Source organism: Amblyraja radiata, chromosome 8 (assembly GCF_010909765.2).
Source record: "Amblyraja radiata isolate CabotCenter1 chromosome 8, sAmbRad1.1.pri, whole genome shotgun sequence".
NCBI classification, from domain to species: domain Eukaryota; kingdom Metazoa; phylum Chordata; class Chondrichthyes; order Rajiformes; family Rajidae; genus Amblyraja; species Amblyraja radiata.
This window is the reverse complement of record NC_045963.1, coordinates 4501872-4524471: the sequence shown is the minus strand read 5'-3', so window position 1 is coordinate 4524471 and position 22600 is coordinate 4501872. Positions and strand designations below refer to the sequence as shown.

The following is a 22600-nucleotide window of genomic DNA, read 5'->3' as shown; positions in this document are numbered from 1 at the left end:
GCTTCTTGTGCGTGTTGGTGGAAAGATTGGTGGAAACAGGGCCGTGACGTGAACGCTGTTTCCTTGAACACAGTGTAGGGGTCATCATTGGTTAGCATAGCACAGGCTTGGTGGGCCGAAGGGCCTGTTTCCACGTTGTATCAATCTATGAGTCCGTATGTTGCAGCAGGATTCGCCCCCCCCCCCCCCCATCTCCTGTCCCCCCCCCCCCCTTCGTATGTGTAGACATACAGAAAATAGCATACTTGGTGAACTCCAAGCAATAGTCATCGCATGGGGATATGACTATAACTGGAACAACTGGAACAACTGGAAGTTTAAGGGAAAGAACATGGTGAGGAATTGTTCAAATTCTTGAAACTGAAACTGAAACTCTTATGTAGACACAAAATGCTGGAATAACTCTGGAGGCAGCATCGCTGGAGAGAAGGAATGGGTGATGTTTCGAGTCGAGATCCTTCTTTAGAATGATTCGTCGGAGAGAGGAGGAGATCTTCTTCAAAGTAGCCATGCCTTGAGGAAATTTCACAGTGGAGCGGACAAAATGTGTAGGAAAGAACTGCAGATGCTAGAAAAATCGAAGGTAGACACAAAATGCTGGAGTAACTCAGCGGGACAGGCAGCATCTCTGGAGAGAAGGAATGGGTGACGTTTCGGACTTCTTCAGACTGAAACTCTTACTAGTACATTGAATCGGCAAGATGGACCCTACCCTGCAGGTAGAAATGAGGCTTCTGGAGTATGTTACAGCAACAATTCATTTGGGAAACAATGATCACATTATGAGTAAGCAGCATGTCTCTTTTTGTAAACCAGCATCTGCATTTCCTTGTGTCTACAGTTTACTGTTCCACTGCAAAATCTCCACAAGGTATGCCAACTTTGAAGAGGTTCGCCTCCTCTCTCCTATGGAAGTTCTGCCTGATGAGAGAAGGTAATGCTCCCAGGAAAGAGAAAGTTAACCTATGATGAGCGTTTGTGGGGGAGGAGGTGCGTGTGGGCGGGGGGGCGGGGGGGGGGGGGGGGTGGGGGGGGGGGTGATGTGTGGGCAGGGGAGCTTGTGGGCGGGGAGGTGTGTGTGGGCGGGGGGGGTGGGGGGAGGAGTTGCGTTGGGGAGAGGGGTGTGTTGGCAGGGGGGAGTGAGCTCGTAGAAAAGACGGGAAAGAGCCATGGGGGAGAGAGGAACATCACGGGGGAGGGGAGGAGGAGTCAGTGAGGGGGACCAGAGGGGTAGTGGCTGGTTCAATGGGGACTCACAGCGGGCGCTGGTCACTAGACATTCTCCTCTACCGGGATCCGTCTCTGCCTTCCGTTTGGCGACATCTCTGACTCCGGACTGGGCTGCGCTGGGTCTCCCACGCTGGGCTGGGTCGGGTCTCCGACGCTAGGCTGCTTGGGGCTGGGCTGCTTGGGACAGGGTTGCTGCTTGGGGCGGGGTTGCTGCTTGGGGTGGGGCTGCTGCTGGGGGTGGGGCTGCTGCTGGTGGCGGGTCTGCTGCTTGGGGCAGGGCCGCTGCTTGGGGCTGGGCTGCTTCGGGCCCCTCCGAAAGTCCGGTTGGAAACCTCCGTCTGCCAACCTCAGCTCCAGTAAAGACGCAATGGCGCAGCAAGGGGAGGACCATCCTGGGGAGTGACAGGGGGAGAGACTAATCCATGCGGCGCTGACTTCCAGAAGAGATCGATCTGTGCTAGTGCGGTTTTTAGGACATGTGGCGACTATTTGGCGACTGCATAGTCTCCTGCATTCGCCTAAGTGAGACAGGCCCATTAGACTCTAGGATAAACTGAAGAAGGGTCTCGACCCGAAACGTCATCCATTCCTTCTCTCCAGAGATGCTGCCTGTCCCGCTGAGTAACTCCAGCATTTGTGTCTATCATTTAGATTCTTGCAGTCTCGGGCAGAATCAGATGGCATTCCAAGCTGTCATGCATCCTGAAAGGAAATTTTCTCCGATACATCTGCGGAGGATGCTAAAAATGATTGGTTACATGCCAAATTTCCTACGCCTACTGAGTAAGAAGAGGTGTTGGTGTGCTTTCTATCATTCTAGATGAAATGGCTGAAGCTTGCTAAAACGTGTGAAGTCCAAATCCCATAACACCTTAGCATGAAGTGTACCTCAGTGTCATCAGAAGGACACCAACAATTCAAAAAAAAATGTTCAACACCTTGTCATAGAAACATAGAAATATAGAAAATAGATGCACGAGGAAGCCATTTGGCCCTTCGAGCCAGCACCTCCATTCATTGTGATTTTGGCTGATCATCTACAATCAGTAACCCATACCTACCTTCTCCCCATATCCCTTGATTCCACTAGCCCCCAGAGCAAGGGTTCCCAGGGGGTAAATTTCGCCTACCCAGGGGGTAAATCTGTTGATTCTGGATTTGTACATATTTTTTATCATTGACTGACTGTTTGGTTCTGGTATATCGGTATCTGGACATCATTAGTCATTCATAAATAAGTGAAATAACATTGGCATGTGCTATTAAAGTTGCCAGGGGTAAACGGGACAAAAACATTTGGGAACCCCTTCCCTAGAGCTCTATCTAACTCTCTTTTAAATTCATCCAGTGAATTGGCTTCTAGTGAAGATCTTCTGTAGCAGAGAATTCCACAAATTCACAACTCAGTTTTCTCATCTCAGTTTTAAATGGCTTCCCCTTTATTCTGAGACTATGGCCCCTGATTCCGGACTCCCTCATCAGAGGGAGCATTTTTCCTGGACTTTTTCCAGTCCTTTTATAATTGAATACGTTTCTATAAGATCCTCTCTCGTCCTTCTAAACTCCAGTGAATACAAGCCCAGTCTTTCCAGTCTTTCCTCATTGTCCAGGCACTTATAATGAATAACAAAAGTTGCCCTTGACATCAACATCTATTTTTTGATCACGCTTAAAACTAAAGCTAAATGACAAAGAACAGGCCTTCAAGGATGACATCATTTGGTATAGTCAAGTCAAGTCACATTTATTTATATAGCACATTTAAAAAAACAACTCTCGTTGGCCAAAAGTGCTTTACATTTGTTATAAGACTGGACACATGCTCATGATGAGGTACGGACGGATATCTTGGATGAATAATCGAATACCATCGACTCCACAGTTAAAAAGGCACAACAGAGGATGTACTTCCTACGGCAGCTGAGGAAGCACAATCTGCCACAGGCAATGATGGTCCAATTCTACACGGCCATCGTAGAGTCTGTTCTCACCTTCTCCATCATGGTCTGGTTTGACGTAGACACCAAGCACGACTCCTGGAGGCTGCAGCGAATCGTCTGATCAGGCTGCAACCTTCCCTCCATTGATGAACTGTACACTGCAAGGGCCAGGGAGCGAGCAGGCAAGATCATCTCTGACCCCTCTCACCCTGGCCACAAACTCTTTGAATCACTTCCCTCTGGTAAGCGACTCCGGACTGTCAAAGCTGCCACAGCCAGACATAAAAACAGTTTTTATCCACGAGTAGTTGCTCTACTCAACAGCCAAAAATCTGTAGCCTCCCTTTGATCTGATATTTTGTTGGTTCACATGCTTGATCAATGGTGTTTTATCATTAATGTTTTATTATTATTAATGTTTATAGGACTATAAAACACCGGATGCCTGGACATGATTCAGTCACTCTGGAAGATGCTATAAAGTTGGTGGCCTGCACTCTGCTTGAAATGCTATGAAATTGAATTTGGTGGCCTGCATTCTGCTTGAAATGGAATTTCAAGGAATAGTCATGAGTGAACTGCCAGCCCACCAGCCCTGAGTGACTGATCTGCCAGCCCACCAGTCCCGAGTAACTGAGCTGCCAGCCCACCAGCCCCGAGTGACTGAGCTGCCAGCCCACCAGCCCGGAGTGACTGAACTGCCAGCCCACCAGCCCTGAGTGACTGAGCTGCCAGCCCACCAGCCCTGAGTGACTGAGCTGCCAGCCCACCAGCCCTGAGTGACTGAGCTGCCAGCCCACCAGGCCTGAGTGACTGAGCTGCCAGCCCAAGAATCCATTCAGCCCAGAATGTCCATACTAGCCCTCTGGAAACCAGTCTGGCCCGCAATACCCATACTAGCGCTCCAGAATGACCCCCCCCCCCCCCCACTGGCCACCAATATTGGAATTGGTGGAGAGGTGGAATATTGCGTTGGGAGACCAGTCCTCCTGTGTGAGCATGGGACCCAATGGGTCCCACTTAGTCTAGTAACTAATATTAACAAAGAAAGCTAATATTAACACAGACAATTACAACATGTGTAGGAAGGAACTGCAGATGCTGGTTGAAACCGAAGATAGACACAAAAAGCAGGAGTAACTCAGAGGGTCAGGCAGCAGTTCTGGAGGAAAAGGAATAGGTGAGGTTTTGGGTCGATACCTTTCTCCAGACTGAGAGTCAGGCAAAAGGGAAATGATAGATATAGACGGTGATGTAGAGAGATACAGAACTAAAGAATGAAGGATATGCAAAAAAGTAACGATGATAAAGGAAACAGGCCATTGTTAGCTGTGAGCTCTGAGAGACCAAGTACAGACAATGAGACTTCAAAGACTTCTTGTTCAGTCTCATTCTCTGTACTTGAGACCTATCCCTTTTCTCCAGAGATGCTATCTGACCCGCTGAGTTACTCCAGCTGTTTGTGTCTCTCTGCCAATTACAACATACTGGCAGTAGTACTAAAGACTTGCTCAGCCTCCAATTAAACTGTTCCAGTGCAGTACAATATACATATCAACAAGAAAAAATGGCAGTGTGCATGCATTCTGAGTTCAAAGAGCAGAGTTAACTACTTAGGCTAATTACCACCCATTCTCAATCAATTATTAACAAAGTGATGGAAGATATCATCACCAGCCGAGCTGGTTCTCACCCTCAACAACTTTTCTTTTGACTCCTCCCATTTAGCTCTAAATCCAAGGCGTAGCTATGGGCACACGCATGGGCCCCAGCTATGCCTGCCTCTTTGTAGGGTACGTCGAACAATCCTTGTTCGAGACGTACCGTGGCCCTATCCCCGAACTCTACCTCCGCTACATTGACAACTGCATTGGTGCTACCTCCTGCACCCATGCAGAACTCACTGACTTCATCCATTTCGCCACTAACTTCCATCCGGTACTCAAATACACCTGGACCATTTCTGACATCTCCCTACCGTTTCTAGACCTCACTATCTCCATCGCAGGTGACAGACTACTGACTGACATCTTCTACAAACCCACTGACTCCTAGGCTATCTGGACTACACTCCTTCCCACCCTGCTTCCTGTAAGGACTCCAACCCCTACTCCCAATTCCTCCGTCTATGCTGCATCTTCACCCAGGATGAGGTGTTCCACACCGGGGCATCAGAGATGTCCTCATTCTTCAGGGAATGGGGGTTCCCCTCTTCTAATATAGAAGAGGCTCCCATTTAGCTCCAAATCCAAGGCGTAGCTATGGGCACACGCACACGCATATATCCCGTAGCTCTGCTCTCACTCCCCATCCCCCCACTCGTAACAAGGGCAGAGTCCCCCTTGTCCTCACCTTCCACCCTACCAGCCGTCACATACAACAGAAAATCCTCCGACATTTTCTCCACATCCAACGGGATCCCACCACTTGCCACATCTTCCCATCTCCTCCCCTTTCGGCTTTCCGCAGAGACCGCTCCCTCCGTAACTCCCTGGTCAATTTGCCCCTTGCATCCCAAACCACCCCCTCCCCTGGTACTTTCCCTTGCAACCGCAGGAAATGCTAACCATGTCGCTTTACTTCAATATCAATATCAATATCAGTTATATTCGTCACTTGCACATAAAGTGCAAATTAAATGACCCTCCCCCCTTGACTCCATCCAAGGACCCAAGCAGTCGTTCCAGGTGTGGCAGAGATTCACCTGCACCTCCTCCAACCTCATCTATTGCATCCACTGCTCTAGGTGTCAGCTGCTCTACATCGGTGAGACCAAGTGTAGGCTTGGCGATCGCTTAACACCTCCGCTCGGTTCGCAATTACCAACCTGATCTCCCGGTGGCTCAGCACTTCAACTCCCCCTCCCATTCCGAATCGGACCTTTCTGACCTGGGCCTCATCCATGGCCAGAGTGTGTCCCACCGCAAATTGGAGCAGCAGCACCTCATATTTTGCTTGGGTAGTTTACATCTCAGCGGTATGAACATTGACCTCTAATTTCAGGTAGTCCTTTCTTTCTCCCTCCTCCCCCTCCCCTTCCCAGCTCTCCCACAGCCTCTTCCTTTCTTCTTCTTCCCCCCCACATCAGTCTGAAGAAGGCTCTCGACCCGAAACATCACCTATTCCTTCGCTCCACAGATGCTGCCTCACCCGCTGAGTTTCTCCAGCATTTTTGTCTACCAAAGATATCATTCACATTGCTTTCTATCAACATGTTCAATTATGCCAATTTGGGTTGAGTAAGGACCACATGACTCCAGACCTAATCACAGCATTATTCCAAACATGAACACTGCCCTTATCATCAATGTTACATTTCACCAAGTGCAGCATCCAAGAGCCATAGCAAAACTGAAAGCATCACAAAACATCAAGGGGAATAAAAACCACTGCAATCGTTGTAATCATGTATTGCTCAGAGCAAGATGCCTGTGCTTACTGGGGTGAAATAGACCATTCCCCAGTCATCACTGCAGGAAGACGGCACGGTGGCACAATGGTAGAGTTGCTGCCTTACAGCGCCAGAGACTCAGGATCAATCCTGGCAATGGGTGCTGTCTGTACGAAGTTTGTACGTTCTCCCCGTGACCGCGTGGGTTTTCCCCGGGAGCTTCGGTTTCCTCTCACACTCCAAAGACATACAGGTTTGTAGGTTAACTGGCTTTGGTAAAACTGTAAATTGTCTCTATTGTATAGGATGGTGTTAGTGTGCGGGGTGACCGCTGGTCGGCATGGACTCAGTGGGTGAAAGGGCCTGTTTCCGTGCTGTATTTCTAAAGCCTGAGGTAAAGTCAAATAAAATAAAGATCCACGGGCAGTGTCCTGGGCACAACCATCTCCAATCACTTCATCAATGGTATTCATTCCATTATGAAGTGAGAAGTGGGGACATTTGCTTGTAAGCATCTCCTATTACAATTGTATAGGACACTGGTAACTCCATAGCTGCGGTACTTTTTTAATGTCTGGTCTCCTTACCTAAGAATAGATGCCCTTGCCATGCACAGTGTTGTATATGCACACATTGATATCCTTAATTTCCAGAAGGAGATCGAGAACCTCCTGTGTCCTGATGTCGAGACAACAATCTTTCTCTCAAAGTCAGCACGACAAAGGAGATAGTGATCGACTTCAGGAAGTGAAGAGGTACACACACCCCGGTTTGCATTGACGGTGCCGAAGTAGAGATGGTTGAAAACTTCACATTCCGAGTAGTCAATAGAACCAACAACTTCTCCTGGGCCACCCATATTGAAGCAACGACCAACAAAGCACACCGACGCCTCTACTTCCTTACAAAGCTTAGGAAGTTCGACATGCCCCCTACAACTCTCACCAACTTCTACAGATGCGCCAGAGAAAGCATTTTATCAGCATGTATCACAGCATGGTTTGGGAACAGCTCCATCCAAGACCGCAAGAAATTGCAGAGAATTCTGGACGCACCCCAGACCATCACACAAACCAACCTCCCTTCCATTGACTCCATTTATACATCACACTGCCTCGGCAAGGCTAGTCAAGGACGAGTCGCACCCTAGCCACTCCCTCTTCTCCTATCAGGCAAAAGGTATAGAAGTGTGAAAACGCACACCTTCAGATTCAGGGACAGTTTCTTCCCAGCTGTTATCAGGCAACTGATCAGTCTGAAGAAGGGTCTCGACCCGAAACGTCGCCCATTCCTTCTCTCCATAGATGCTGCCTCACCCGCTTCCGTTTCTCCAGCATTTTTTGTCTAAAATACTAAAAATTACTACTTTCATTTACATGACTTTGCTGTGTCCCAAACATTATGGTGCCCTGAAATGCGGGGACTATGTATTAACACAGCTGTAATTTCTACATGGTGAAACCAAAATGGCCTTTAATAAAATCTGACATGCGATTTTTTTCTATTACAAATCTCAAATTATAGAGTACAGAGGCAACTAAATAAATGATTGGTCTTTGTCACAAACAATATGGAGGGCAGTGTATTGTCTTTCCACTGACTGGATAGCACGCAACAAAAGCTTTTCACCGTACTTCGGTACAGGTGACAATAAACTAATTGAACTTAACTGAAGTGAAGTGAAGGCTCACAAAACTGGTTCCATAAATGGTAGGTCTGTTGTATAAAGGAAGAATGAGTAATCTAGAACTGAATTCTCTTGAGCTTAAAGGAATTACAATATGATCTCATCGAAAGATACACAATTCTTGGGGTGTTCCAACATGCAAGATGCAACAATGGTGTAGTCCAAGATCAGGGGCACAGTTTAAATCATAGCACTGTGTTCATTCCAAATTGGGATAAATGGATTTCTGGCCATTAAGGAAACCAATGTGTGTAGTGTACAGATACAAGTAAAGAAAATGCTGAATGTGGAGGATTAGACACGGATTGTTATACCCCCGACCACACCCCCCCCCCCCCCACTCACACCCTCCCCCCCCACCCCACACACCCTCCCCCACCCCCACACACCCTCCCCCACCCACCCCCACCCAACACCCTCACCCCCCAACACCCTCCCCCCCACAATGTAGGGATGATTGATTGCCTCCATAATTCTCTTTGTGGGGGGTGATTGGCTCGAGGGGACGCAAGTCTCTGGGGTGATCGATGTGCCGCCCCCCCCCCCCCCCCCCCCCCCGCGTGGACAGGGACAGGGCCCAATGGACCTCATATGGTCTAGTTATACCTATAAAAGTCATGGGTAGGTTATTAAATTTGGAAAACAAATGGAAAATCATCATCTAGAGGCAAAGGCATTACGTCACGACTTGCTATTAGCTGCACTTATGGAAAAACTGTAGAGAACAAAGATAAGCTGATGACAATTAGGAGACTGGCGGTGTTCCCTGTTAAAAATGTTGCCCATTCCAGATGGGTTGCATCAGCAATTGCCAGCGGAGGTAAGGGTGGAGAGTGCTGAGACTAACCGCAATCTTTACATCTTCACTTCATTGGGATTATGTTTGTGTGGGCAGAGGAGGGGTGTGGTGCTGGGTGACTGGAAGGTTGCCAATGTGTCATCCAGTAAACAAAGAATGAACCATGAGTGAGACGGCCAAAGTAACGCATTCGATGGGGTTTGGAGAAGTTCTTTCATGACTTTGAGAAGTGTCACTCGATAAACGCAGCTAAAACTGATTCTAGGAATGACAAGGCAGAGATAATATGGACATGAACTGGCTCAGGGCCAGAAAGCAACTGAAGAAGGAACATGACCTGAAACATCACCCATTCCTGTCCCGCTGAGTTACTCCAGCATTTTGTGTCTATCCCCAGGGTGAATGGTAGTTGCTCCAGACACAAGGACACAAAGACAGTGCTGACGCCAAGACTGCTTCTTCTGACATTACATTTGTTTCTTAAAATTGGAAATACATACGAATAATAACAAACAGGAAGAGACCTTTGCTCCACGGAGCCAATCCAATATAATAGCAATGCTTGTGTACATTCTCCACCTCGCTCAAAACCAAACACTCGCTTGTGAGAAGCAAAAATGCAGGTAGATATAAAACAACTTGGGGAGAAATCCCTGTGACTTTTCAATTGCCACACCTACCGACTCCTCAGAGACTGCAGATTGAACTAAGCAAAGTGCAGTGGTGAATGGCTGCTTATCAGACAAAGTTACACTGTTATCTCCAAGGGCGTTTGTATTTAAGAGTCATAGAGTGGTTCAGCGTGGAAACAGGCCATTCGGCCAATCTTGCCCACACCGGCCAACATGTCCTAGCTACACTAGTCCCACCTGCCCGCGTTTGGTCGGTGAAAATATTTTGTTTGCTTGCTATCCAGTTAAAGAAAAGACGAGACAGGATTACAATGAATGCGGAAGGAAGCCGCTGAGATGGACAAATATGACCTGGGTATTTGATAAACTGACGGCTGAACCAGAGCCTGGAATTAACATTGACATTTCCCTTTGGAAGTGTAAAAAATAGGCAGCACGGTGGCACAGCGGTGGAGTTTCTGCCTTACAGCACCAGAAACCCAGGTTCGATCCTGACTATGGGTACTGTCTGTACGGAGTTTGTATGTTTGCCCTGTGACTGCGTGGGTTTTCTCCGTGTTTTCTCCCAGGTTCCAAAGAAGTGTGGGTTTGTAACTTAATTGGCTTCTGTAAATTGTCCCTAGTGTGTAGGATAGAACTCGTGTACGGGTGGTCGCTGGTCCACGCGGGGTTGGTGGGCCGAAAGGCCTGATATCCCAAACCCTGGCATCTGGTAGGCAGCACAATCTTCTTGATTCTTGGTGTTTGTTGCAAGGAACGGAGTCAACTCACTATATTATCCCTAGCTATCACCGGTTTAGTTTAGTTTAGAGATACAGCGCAGAAACCGGTCCTTCGGCCCACCAGGTCCACAACGACCAGCCATCCCCACACATTAACACTATCCTACACCCATTAGGGACATTTTTTTACATTTACCAAGCCAATTAACCTACAAACCTGTACATCTTTGGAGTGTGGGAGGGAACCGAAGACCTCGGTGAAAACTCACGCAGGTCACGGGGAGAACGTACAAACTCCGTACAGACAAGCACCTGTAGTCGGGATCGAACCTGGGTCTCCGCCGCTGCTTTCGCTGTAAGGCAGAAACTCTACCGCTGCGCCACCATGACCGCCCTGAACCTTCTGAAGAAAGTCAACTACATCTGTCTCACTTGCAGTGACAAGGCCTTATTCCTGACTCCTGACCAGATCACACACCATTTTTATACCTCCTGGTACAATGCAGACAAGTTGTTTTCCTCTATAATTCAGTTTGCATTAATATTTGCATGAGGAATTACAAAAAATTCACTTTCTAACTTCAAGACGCATTGCAATTTTTGAGCTGATCAATATTTCATACTGTTTGAATCAAAATTACTTTAATAATTTATAAAAAGTAGAAATAAATCATAAAATGACCATGAACTCAGCAAAGCTTTGTGCAGAGTTACTAAGAAAATTATTAAATGTCCCACAATCATTACATTGACGCTCAGTAACGTACATTACCTGTCAAAAGCGGGAGCATTTGCTTCAAGACCTCGAGTTAAACGCATGTGGTGAGACCCGACCTGAAAAATTAATTAGTAAATAAATGGGTTTAGCGTTCTTTTCCATTTTAAGGGAACAACATCCATTCTTCATTTATTTCTCGATAAATCCTTTCTCCCTCCTACTACGATATGATTCCAACGGAGTTGGCAAGTCTTTGCAATATTGGATAAAGGATTGGCCAGGTTAGATGCAGGACATTTTTCCCCAATGTTGGGGGAGTCCAGAACCAGAGGCCACTGTTTAAGAATAAGGAGTTGGCCATTTTGTACTGAGATGAGGAAAAACGTTTTCCACCCAGAAAGTTGTGAATCTGTGGAGGGAATCCCCTCCAAAAACTGCTCACAATACTCCAAATAAGGTCTGACCAATTTCTGAGGCTTCTCTCCATTTAGAAAATAGTCTGCTCTTTTATTCCAACCACCAAAATGCATGACTGCAAACTTAGCTACGCTGTATTCCATCTGCCACTTCTTTGCCCACTTTCCCAACCTGCTTCCCAGTCCCTGCTTCCTGTAAAACTTCCTGTAACCCTCCCACCTATCTTTGTTTCATTCGCAAACTTGGCCATAAAGCCAACAATTTCATCATCCAAATGATTGGTATATAACATGAAAAGGAGCAGACCCATCCTGCGGAATACCATCCAATGACTCTCCTTTGTCTATCCTGCTATTTACTTCTTCAAAGAATTCCAACCAATTTACATAGAGACATGGAAAACAGGTGCAGGAGGAGGCCATATAACCCTTTGAGCCAGCACTGTCATTCATTGTGATCATGGCTGATCATCCACAATCAGTAACCTGTGCCTGTCTTCTCCCCATATCCCTTGATTCCACTAGCCCCTAGAGCTCTATCTAACTCTCTCTTAAATCCATCCAGTGAATTGGCCTCCACTGCCTTCTGAGGCAGAGAATTCCACAAATTCACAACTCTCCGGGTGAAAACTTTTTTTCTCATCTCGGTTATAAATGGCCTCCCCTTTATTCTTAGACTGTGGCCCCTGGTTCTGAACTCCCCCATCATTGGGAACATTTTTCCTGCATCTAACTTGTCCAGTCCTTTTATAATTGTATATGTTTCTTTGTCAGGCAAGATCTCTGCGTACAAAACTATGCTGACTACAGCCTATCTCATCATAGGCTTCAAAGTACCCGGAAACCTCATCCTTAAAATGGACTATAAAATCTTGCCAACCCACTGAAGTCAGGCTAACTGTTCTATCGATTCCCCTCGTTTGCCTCGCTCTGCTCTTGAACAGCAGAGTCACATTTGCAATTTTCCAGTCCTCTAGGACCACTCCTTTCTCGAATGATTCTTGAAAGATCACTACTAATGTCTTCACAATCTCTAAAGCCACCTTGTTTAGAGTGCAGGCCATCTAGTCCAGGTGACTAATCCACTTTCAGACCTTTCAGCTTCCCAAGCACCTTCTCCTTAGCAATAGCAACTCCATTAACTTCCGCCCCTAACTCGCTTGAACTTCTGATGTTGCTGGTGTCCATCTATGCTATAAAATGTAATGGTTAACTCAATCAATTTGCTGTTGCAGTCACTTTGAAAGATCCCGGGTGAATTGGATGTCAAATACAGACAGAATTAGGGTAATGTGCGTCTTAGAGCTCCTGTCCCACTTTCACGACCTAATTCACGACCTCTGCCTTCTCCTTCTGTCGTATGTCTTTTAGACCTGCAGCTCCGTTGAGGCGAGCCAGGCCAATGTGTCATCGTCCAATTTCAATCAGACCTCGTTCACCATTCGGTGGCCGGTGTTTGGGGCAACTGGTGACTATGTGCTCCACTGTCTGTGTTGGGTCCCCACACTCGCAGGAGGTGCTGTCCACGAGGCCCCACCTCTTCATCGCTAGTCCATAGCGTCCGATGCCTGTCCTCAAGCGGTTGTGGGTTGTCCACTGCTTTCGGGGCAGGTCCTGGCCAGGGACGTCCATGGGGTCATTGATGTAATGGTGTAGCCTAGATGGTTCCGCTGACTTCCACTGGTCTCTCCATCTCGTCGTGACCCAGGCGGCCTTAGAAGCATCAGCCGGTGTTGTGCAGAGCAGCTCTTGGGCTTGCGTGGCAAAGGGGCGCCGTGACTTGAGGCACACTCGTCGTGGTGTCTCTGTGACGATCTGATGGAGGAGGTGGGATTCACTGGTCTGCGCCTTTCGAGAGAGGGCCAGCGTGGCCGCTTCTCGTCTGATGTTGGCTGGGGCAATGCCAGCAAGGACAGGCAGTTGGTTTACTACGACCTCTGCCGAGTTTGCCCTTGACTCATACTCGCAGCATGGTCGTCACAAGGTCGTGGGAGGTTGTAGGAGGTCGTAGGTAGGTCGTAGCAGGCCGTGATGCTAGTCGTAGGTACTCGTGGCATCAAGTAGGTCGGGGCATTTTCCTAGCCTGATGAAAAATGTCCACGAGTAAAAAAGGTTGTGAATTAGGTTGTGAAAGTGGGACAGGCCCTTTACACGATGAAAACATGAATACTAGTCTTATTTAAAGGACTAACATTGAATCTAAAACAGTGCAGTATAGGAAGAGACCCATCGGCCCTCAATGTCGGTGCCAAACATGGTGCTAAGGTGTAATCCATATCCCACAATATACACGTTCCTAACCAAAAGATATTTGAAAGTTCGCACCAGCACTCAGGAAGAGCTTCTTCCCCTCTGAACCACCCTACCATAAGCTTGGGTACTGTCCGATTCACCTCCACCCAGTTGCAAACATTTGACTTCAACTAGACAACAAGGTATGCAACATTGCTGAGAATTATTCTTCATCTGTATCCCTTTGTTCTACCTACTGAATGTGTTTGACGATTGTATTTATGCATAGTATCTGATCCGATTGAATATCATGAAAAACAAAGCTTTTCACTGTACGTGTGACAATAACAAATCTAGATTTCACCTAAACCGAATCCTTCAGCTCTATCAGAGTGTGCTTACAAAGGAAATAGTGACAATCCAAAATGAGTTTCTGTTTTTAGATATATAGATTAGCTGAGCAAACTAGGTGCAGGCTCTCTTGAACAGCATCCAGGGATTTCTAAAGGACTACGATTAAAATTAGCTGATTCTAATGAATATAAAACCACCAAGCAAAGCTCAAGTAGGTTTTGTAATTATCTGAAGCCACACATTGAATTGAAGTCTCCCAAACCCTCCCAGCTATGTCTAATTACCCAATTATACAATGTAGAGAATTACACGTTTGAAACAGTTAATAAGCTCCACGTTACCTGTGCTCCGGTTTGCTCCCAAAATAACGGTACTGACCCTCGTATCTGAACAAAGGAAGACACTGCATCGTCCAAGTATATTACCTGACCAGCAAAAAAGAACATCACATCAGGATAGAAATTACAGATCCTGAGCCTCATGGGGATATAGGTGTAGTATCTAGAGAGACCATCCTCACCTTTCACCCACGAGGGAAGGGGTTTAGGGACAGGTGCTGTATCTCCTGCGGTTGCAGGGGAAGGTACCTGGGGAGGCGGTGGTTCGGATGGGGAGGGGGGAGTGAACCAAGGCATTGTGGAGGGAGCGGTCTCTGCGGAAGGTGAAGAGGGGTGGAGACGGGCCACATTCCTGAAGAATTAGGACATCTCGGATGTCCTGGTGTGGAATACCATCAGCTATCTTCTCAGTTCCTTGCTAATTGGGATGAGCAATTAAGGCAGCCACCATCAGTGACAACCCTGAGCAATTAAAGAATAATTTGAAAGCACTTAAATTATAATGAAGATAATTAATTGAATGTGAAAGCTGATGGAAGAGGATGACAAAGGGAACACTAGTCTAATTCTGGAAGGCAGAAAAGATGTGATAGCAGGCTCCTCTCATGCCACTTGCATAGTGTGCCAGCATTTTCTCTCCATCCAATGCTTGCAGTGTATTAAAGGGCGGCACAGCGGCGCAGCGGTAGAGGTGCTGCCTTACAGCGCCAGAGACCCGGGTTCGATCCTGACTAATGGGTGCTTCCCTGTACGGAGTTTGGACGTTCTCCCTGTGAGCGGCGTGGGTTTTCACCGAGATCTCCGGTTTCCTCCCACACTCCAAAGACGTACAGGTTTGTAGGTTAATTGGCTTGTATTAAAAAAAAATCATCCCTAGTATGTGTAAGGTAGTGTTATTGTGAGGGGATCGCTGGTCGGCGCGGACTCAGTTCCGCGAACGGCCTGTTTCCACGCTGTATCTCTAAACTAAACTAAAGTGCATCAAGACTCAGTTCAGTAAAAAGGTAAAGATTTAACCAAATATAAACTGCAACAGAAATCGCCAATCAATCACCTTGTGGTGCTCAGGTCAATAAGTGGTAATTCAATAAGCACATATGTGTAACGCTGCTCAGTGTAACACATTATGAGCTCAGTACCATCTTTATGCACTGTTACTGTAATGTAATGAATGGTCTGGCTCATTCATACTGCTGAGGAAAGCATAATTACTGGTCAGTTTGCCTCTGTTAAAAATTAGGTCAAATTTGAGTTCTGCACAATGCACAATTCAAATCACGACCTGGTTTCGTCAGATAGTACCAACAGCAAAGAAACATGCATTCAGTCCGATAGGAAAAATTATGGTGTAAAGTTCCACTCACGCCTCAACAATATCATGAACTTGTTGTGCAGGAAGGAACTGCAGCTGCTGGTTTAAACTGAAGACAGACACAAAAAGCTGTAGTAACTCAGCGGATCAGGCAGCATCTCTGGAGGAAAGGAATAGGTGACGTTTCGGGTCGAGTCTGAAGAAGGGTCACCTGTTCCTTTCCTCCAGAGACGCTGCCTGACCCGCTGAGTTACTCCAACCTTTTGTGTCTATCTTCTGTGTTTCTATAGAGTTTCTATAGGGTTAGATGGAGCTCTAGGGGCTAGTGGAATCAAGGGATATGGGGAGAAGGCAGGCATGGGTTATTGATTGGGGACGATCAGCCATGATCACAATGAATGGCGGTGCTGGCTCGAAAGGCCGAATGGCCTCCTCCTGCACCTATTTTCTATGTTTCATCATGAACATGTTTTGGTTTAAATATCAAAAATAACTTATTTATTTACGATCACGATACGAAAACCAAGAATAAACCAAAACCGCGGTGACATACCCACCAGCATCTTACAAAATCACCAAATTATTCAGACACTTTATTTCCAAACAACTATATTACAAATATAGTAAATAACTACTATACAACGATGTCCATCTCTAACACCACCCAGGCGAGGACGTAACCCTGGTAAAGGGGCGTCATGAACATTTTGGCCTGAATGGCAATCACATAAATACAAGGTTTAATGTTCTTTACATCTAAAATACCTGTTCTGTCTCTACGAAGTTAGACACATGCCCATCGTCGTCGGTTCCTTGAACGCAAAACCTGGTCCCAGTTCGCTCACAGCTGAGCCGTGATATCAGGCAAGCCTTGGCCTTCTTTTCCGTAGCATAGGCCGTGCGGATCTCCACCACACCACAGATCACCTTGAGCAGCCAGTCGGAGCAGTTCACCTGGTACTGCTTGAGATGTAGGTGTAAACTTCGATTCCTGCAACAAGTCACACACAGGCAAACAGCAAGTGGAAATTGTTAGGTACTCTTCAAGCATACGTGATCATGCAGCTTATTTTGCCTCTCAACTTTGGTGGGAAATTCACACTGTGGCTAGCTTGTGGACACAGGCAATGCCTTTGCTCATATTTTTAACATTAGCTCTCAGGATTAAAGACATTAAATCTAACCCCCACCAAATAAGAACTTGTGGAAGAGATTTGCAGGCTTAACAGCTTAACTGTTCACTGCAGAGACCAAACAGTATCAGCACACGTTCATTAAAATTGCAAAACCTCACACAAGTTGTTTCATCTATTAGTGGCTTAATGGGGCATTTGTTCAGTTTAGTTTATTGTCACGTCTACCGAGGTACAGTGAAAAGCTTTTGTTGCGTGCTATCCAGACAATACATGATTACAATCGAGCCAGTTACAGTGCACAGATACATGATAGAAACCTAGAAACATAGAACATAGGTGCAGGAGGAGGCCATTCGGCCCTTCGAGCCAGCACCACCATTCATTGTGATCATGGCTGATCGTCCCCAATCAATAACCCGTGCCTGCCTTCTCCCCATATCCCTTGATTCCACTAGCCCCTAGAGCTCTATCCAACTCTCTCTTAAATCCATCCAGTCATTTGGCCTCCACTGCCCTCTGTGGCAGGGAATTCCACAAATTCACAACTCTCTGGGTGAAAACATTTTTTCTCACCTCAACCTTAAATGGCCTCCCCTTTATTGTTGCCTCCTACTCCCTTTAGAATCTTTCTTCCTTTTTGGAATGAAATGATCCTGAAATGAAATGAAATGAACAGTCTTCCGGATTGTCACCAAGGAGGTAGATAGTAGTTCAGGACTGCTCTCTGGTTGTGGTAGGATGGTTCAGTTGCCTGATAACAGCTGAGAAGCAACTGTCCCCGATGTAATTTGAAATCTAGTTACACGTAATAAAAAGTATTAAAAATAGGGGTATGTAATTTCATGGAGAGCTCTTTGGAAGAACTCAGATAGGCACAATAAACCAAACTACTCCTTCTGCCGGGTACGATAAGCAGCAGAGCGTCCATGGAAAATCATATTCCTTGTATGTTTACAGACGTGGCTAATAAATTAATAACAATTAAGCCTCTGGTATTTTATGTTGAAGTGCTTTAAGTAAGTAAGTTTATTGGCCAAGTATTCACATACAAGGAATTTGCCTTGGTGCTCCGCCCACAAGTAACAACATGACCTACAGTGACAGTTACGAATGACTCAGAAAACACTAAACATTCATAATAATAAAACATTAATGATAAAACACCATTGATCAAGCATGTGAACCAACAAAATACCAGATCAAAGGAAGGCTACAGATTTTTGGCTGTTGAGTAGAGCAACTACTCGTGGATAAAAACTGTTTTTATGTCTGGCTGTGGCAGCTTTGACAATCTGGAGTCACCTTCCAGAGGGAAGTGATTCAAAGAGTTTGTGGCCAGGGTGAGAGGGGTCAGAGATGATCTTGCCCGCTCGCTTCCTGGCCCTTGCAGTGTACAGTTCATCAATGGAGGGAAGGTTGCAGCTGATCGGACGATTCGCTGCAGCCTCCAGGAGTCGTGCTTGGTGTCTACGTCAAACCAGACCATGATGGAGAAGGTGAGAACAGACTCTACGATGGCCGGGTAGAATTAGACCACCATTGCCTGTGGCAGATTGTGCTTCCTCAGCTGCCGTAGGAAGTACATCCTCTGTTGTGCCTTTTTGACTGTGGAGTCGATGGTAGCCCCCCACTTAAGATCCTTGGAGTTCCCAGGAACTTAAAATACTCCAAAAGTTGTGCAATTTAACAGCATAAGATTTTGCAAACACAAAGTTAAATAATCGCCCATTATCAACTCTCAAAGAATTCCCATACCAGTTCGGAAGCACAATACCGCCACTGGGGAATGATGAACATTATTGTTCTAGTCCAAGAAAGGGCATTTCAGAAATCATAGTTATAGAATCCTACGGCTTGGAAATTAGTCTTTGGCCCAATTCTGTTTAGTTTAGTTTAGAGATACAGCGTGAAAACAGGCCCTTTAGCCCACCAAGTCCACACAGACCAGCGATCCCCGCACACTAACACTATCCGACACACACTAGGGACAATTTATCTTTATGCCAAGTCAATTAACCTACAAACGTCTTTGGAGTGTGGGAGGAAACCGAAGATCTCGGTGAAAGCCCACTCAGGTCACGGGGACAACATGCAAACTCCCTACAGACAGCGGCCATAGTTAGGACCGAACCAGGGCCTCTGGCGCTGTAAGGCAGCAACTCTACCACTGCGCCACCCTGAGCCCATCCACACCAACAAGGTTTTATAAATGGGTTTGGCCCATCTGTCTACATTTAGCCCATATCTTCATTAACCTTTTGGCTTGCTTCACATAACAGGGCGACGAGATCTACACATGATACACAATGTGGTCTAACCAACATCTTGTAGAGATGTAGCATGACATCCCAACTCCTGTACTCAGTACCCTTGTTGATGAAAGTAAATGTGCCAAATTCCTTCTTGACCACCCAATCTACCGGTGTTGCCACTTTCAGGGAATTGTGTACCTGTACCCGAGATAATGTAAATACAGTCTTTCCAAGATGGCGTCCAACCAAGGCGTCTATTTGCTTGCTAACCACAGAAGCAGATCCACAAACACATATTACAATCACTCCACACTCTTAAATCTCTATTGCTGCAGCAACATTTCTTACTTTAACTATGATCTTCTTAAAACACCTCTCAGATCTGTCATTAAACGTTATTCCCTTGTCATGTATCTATACACTGTAAATGGCTCGATTGGAATCAGGTATTGTCTTTCTGTTGACTGGATAGCACGCAACAAAAGCTTCTCACTGTACTTCGATACACCTTACAATAAACTAAACTAATTATAGCCCTGTCCCACGGTATGAGTTCATTCCAAGAGCTCTCCCGAGTTTAAAAAAAATCAAACTAGTGGTAAGCACGGAGAATGAACGTAGCAGGTACGTCGGAGCTCTGGGACGTCTCTTAACGCTATAGGCAGGTACTCGGGAAAACTCGCTAACGGCAGGTAAGCACGGGAAGATTTTCCAACATGATGAAAAATGACCACGAGAGCCCCGAGTACCGACGAGTGGCCATTACCATAAATCTCTGAGTTCGAATCAGGGCAATCTCGGGAGAGCTCTTGGAATGAACTCGTACCGTGGGACAGGGGTTTTAGGGGAATCAAGAAACAGAGTTGATCTAGATCGTTTTGTAAATTTCGTCTTCTTCATGGTCCACTATTATTCACATCATCAGTCCTTGACCTATGCCACGTGGATGTTTTAAGTATAGGAAGTAACTGCAGATACTGGTTTCAATCGAAGATGGACACAAAATGCTGGATAACTCAGCGGGTCAGACAGCATCTCTGGAGAGAAGGAATGGGTGACGTTTCGGGTCAAGTCTGAAGTAGTCTCGTCCCAAAACGTCATCCATTCCTTCTCTCCAGCGATGCTGCCTGTCCCGCTGAGTTACTCCAGCATTTTGTGTCTATCTTTGGATGTTTTAAGTATTCAGCTTCAGTGAGTGGACCCAGTATTGCTGACCACCCAGTACAGTGATATTGTAAACTGCAATGCTGGTCAAGGTTCATTTGAGCAAAGTTATTCAAAGGTTACTCCAGTCTGAAGGGTCTCGACACGAAACAACACCTGTTCCTTTTCTCCAGAGATGCTGTCTGACCCACTGAGTTACTCCAGCTTTTTGTGTCTATCTTCTTTCCCACCTTTGAATATGTCTTTTATGAAGTATAAACAATCAAAAGTGGATGTTTCCCAAAAAAATCCAGTGCCCTCCATAATGTATGAGACAAAAACCCATCATTTATTTATTTGCCTCTTTACTCCACAATTTGAGATTTGTAATAGAAAACATCGCATGTGGTTAAAGTGCACATTGTCAGATTTTATTAAAGGCCATTTTTATACATTTTGGTTTCACCATGTAGAAATTACAGCTGTGTTTATACATAGTCCCCCCATTTCAGGGCACCATAATGTTTGGGACACAGCAATGTCATGTAAATGAAAGTAGTCATGTTTAGTATTTTGTTGCATTAAGGTTTGGCTGATGTCTAACAGTTTTATTCTTGTTTCTCAGTCTCATAATGGCTTCTTTGACTTTCATTGGCACAACTTTGGTCCTCATGTTGATAAACAGCAATAAAAGTTTCCAAAGGTGATGGAAAGACTGGAGGAAAGACTAGGTGCTGAGAGCTCTCTTATACCTGCATTAAGGAGGCAATTAAACACACCTGAGCAATTACAAACCCCTGTGAAGCCATGTGTCCCAAACATTATGGTGCCCTGAAATGGGGAGACTATGTATAAACACAGCTGTGATTTCTACATGGTGAAACCAAAATGTATAAAAATGGCCTTTAATAAAATCTGACAATGTGCACTTTAACCACATGTGATTTTTTTCTATTACAAATCTCAAATTGTGGAGTACAGAGGCTAATAAATAAATTATGGGTCTTTGTCCCAAACATTATGGAGGCAAAATGATTTGAGTATAGGAGCAGGGTGGTTCTTACTGCAGTTGTACAGGGTATTGGTGAGACCACACCTGGAGTATTGTGTACAGTTTTGGTCTCCAAATCTGAGGAAAGACATTCTTGCCTTAGAGGGAGTACAGAGAAGGTTCACCAGACTGATTCCTGGGATGTCAGGACTTTCATATGAAGAAAGACTGGATAGACTCGGCTTGTACTCGCTAGAATTTAGAAGATTGAGGGGGGATCTTATAGAAACTTACAAAATTCTTCGGCGATTGGACAGGCTAGATGCAGGAAGATTGTTCCCGATGTTGGGGAAGTCCAGGACAAGGGGTCACAGTTTAAGGATAAAGGGGAAATCCTTTAGGACCGAGATGAGAAAAACATTTTTCACACAGAGAGTGGTGAGTCTCTGGAACTCTCTGCCACAGAAGGTAGTTGAGGCCAGTTCATTGGTTATATTTAAGAGGGAATTAGATGTGACCCTTGTGGCTAAAGGATCAGGGGGTATGGAGAGAAGGCAGGTACAGGATACTGAGTTGGATGATCAGCCATGATCATATTGAATGGCGGTGCAGGCTCGAAGGGCCGAATGGCCTACTCCTGCACCTATTTTCTATGTTTCTATGTATCTGCATTTTCAAAGGAGCCAGAATAACAACAGCTAGAACATGGGTTGAAAAGCTTCCCAACTAAAATTACTCTGACATATTGAAGGATATTATCACCAGTCATCTGGTACTAGATATCTATCAGGACATACAGGTTCTTTAGTAACTTGTCAGTTTCTTTGTTGAACTAAATTAAGGCGCATGTTGCAATCAAAAGCGCTTGAACAATTGGTTGGGAAGACAGCCAAACTGTAAGAAAGACGACTGCGCCTCCTTTTAAACAAATGAAACAAATGAATGAAACATGTTCTTCTTTTCCATGCCTCCTACAACCTTGCACCCACTGCAGCAGCCTCTTGCAACGTCTCTCCCACTGCAACCTCGACCCTTAGAACTTTGTCTCAACCTCCCCTTCTCCTCCAGGACCTTGCTCCACCTCTAGCCTCCTCCTTCATAAGTGACAGGAGCAGAATTAGGCCATTTGACCCATCCAGTCTACTCCGCCATTCAATCATGGCTGATCTATCTCTCCCTCTCAACCCCATTCTCCTGCCTTTTCCCCTTAACCCCTGGCACCTGCACTAATCAAGAATCTATCTATCTCTGACTTAAATAAATATCCATTGACGGCCTCTCCAGCCTTCTGTGGCAAAGAATTCCAC

At 45.9% G+C, this 22600-nt stretch overlaps 1 protein-coding gene across 1 annotated transcript in view; it reads right to left on the bottom strand.

Moving 5' to 3' along the window:
• Positions 1 to 22600, bottom strand: part of synj2 (synaptojanin 2) — a 142007-nt gene that overhangs the window by 92722 nt on the left and 26685 nt on the right. The window contains exons 4-6 of the mRNA XM_033025080.1: positions 16537 to 16762; positions 14463 to 14546; positions 11174 to 11235 (exon numbers count right to left, since the gene is read on the bottom strand). Coding sequence (XP_032880971.1) covers positions 11174 to 11235; positions 14463 to 14546; positions 16537 to 16762 — 372 coding nt within the window. The remainder of the gene's footprint in view (positions 1 to 11173; positions 11236 to 14462; positions 14547 to 16536; positions 16763 to 22600) is intronic.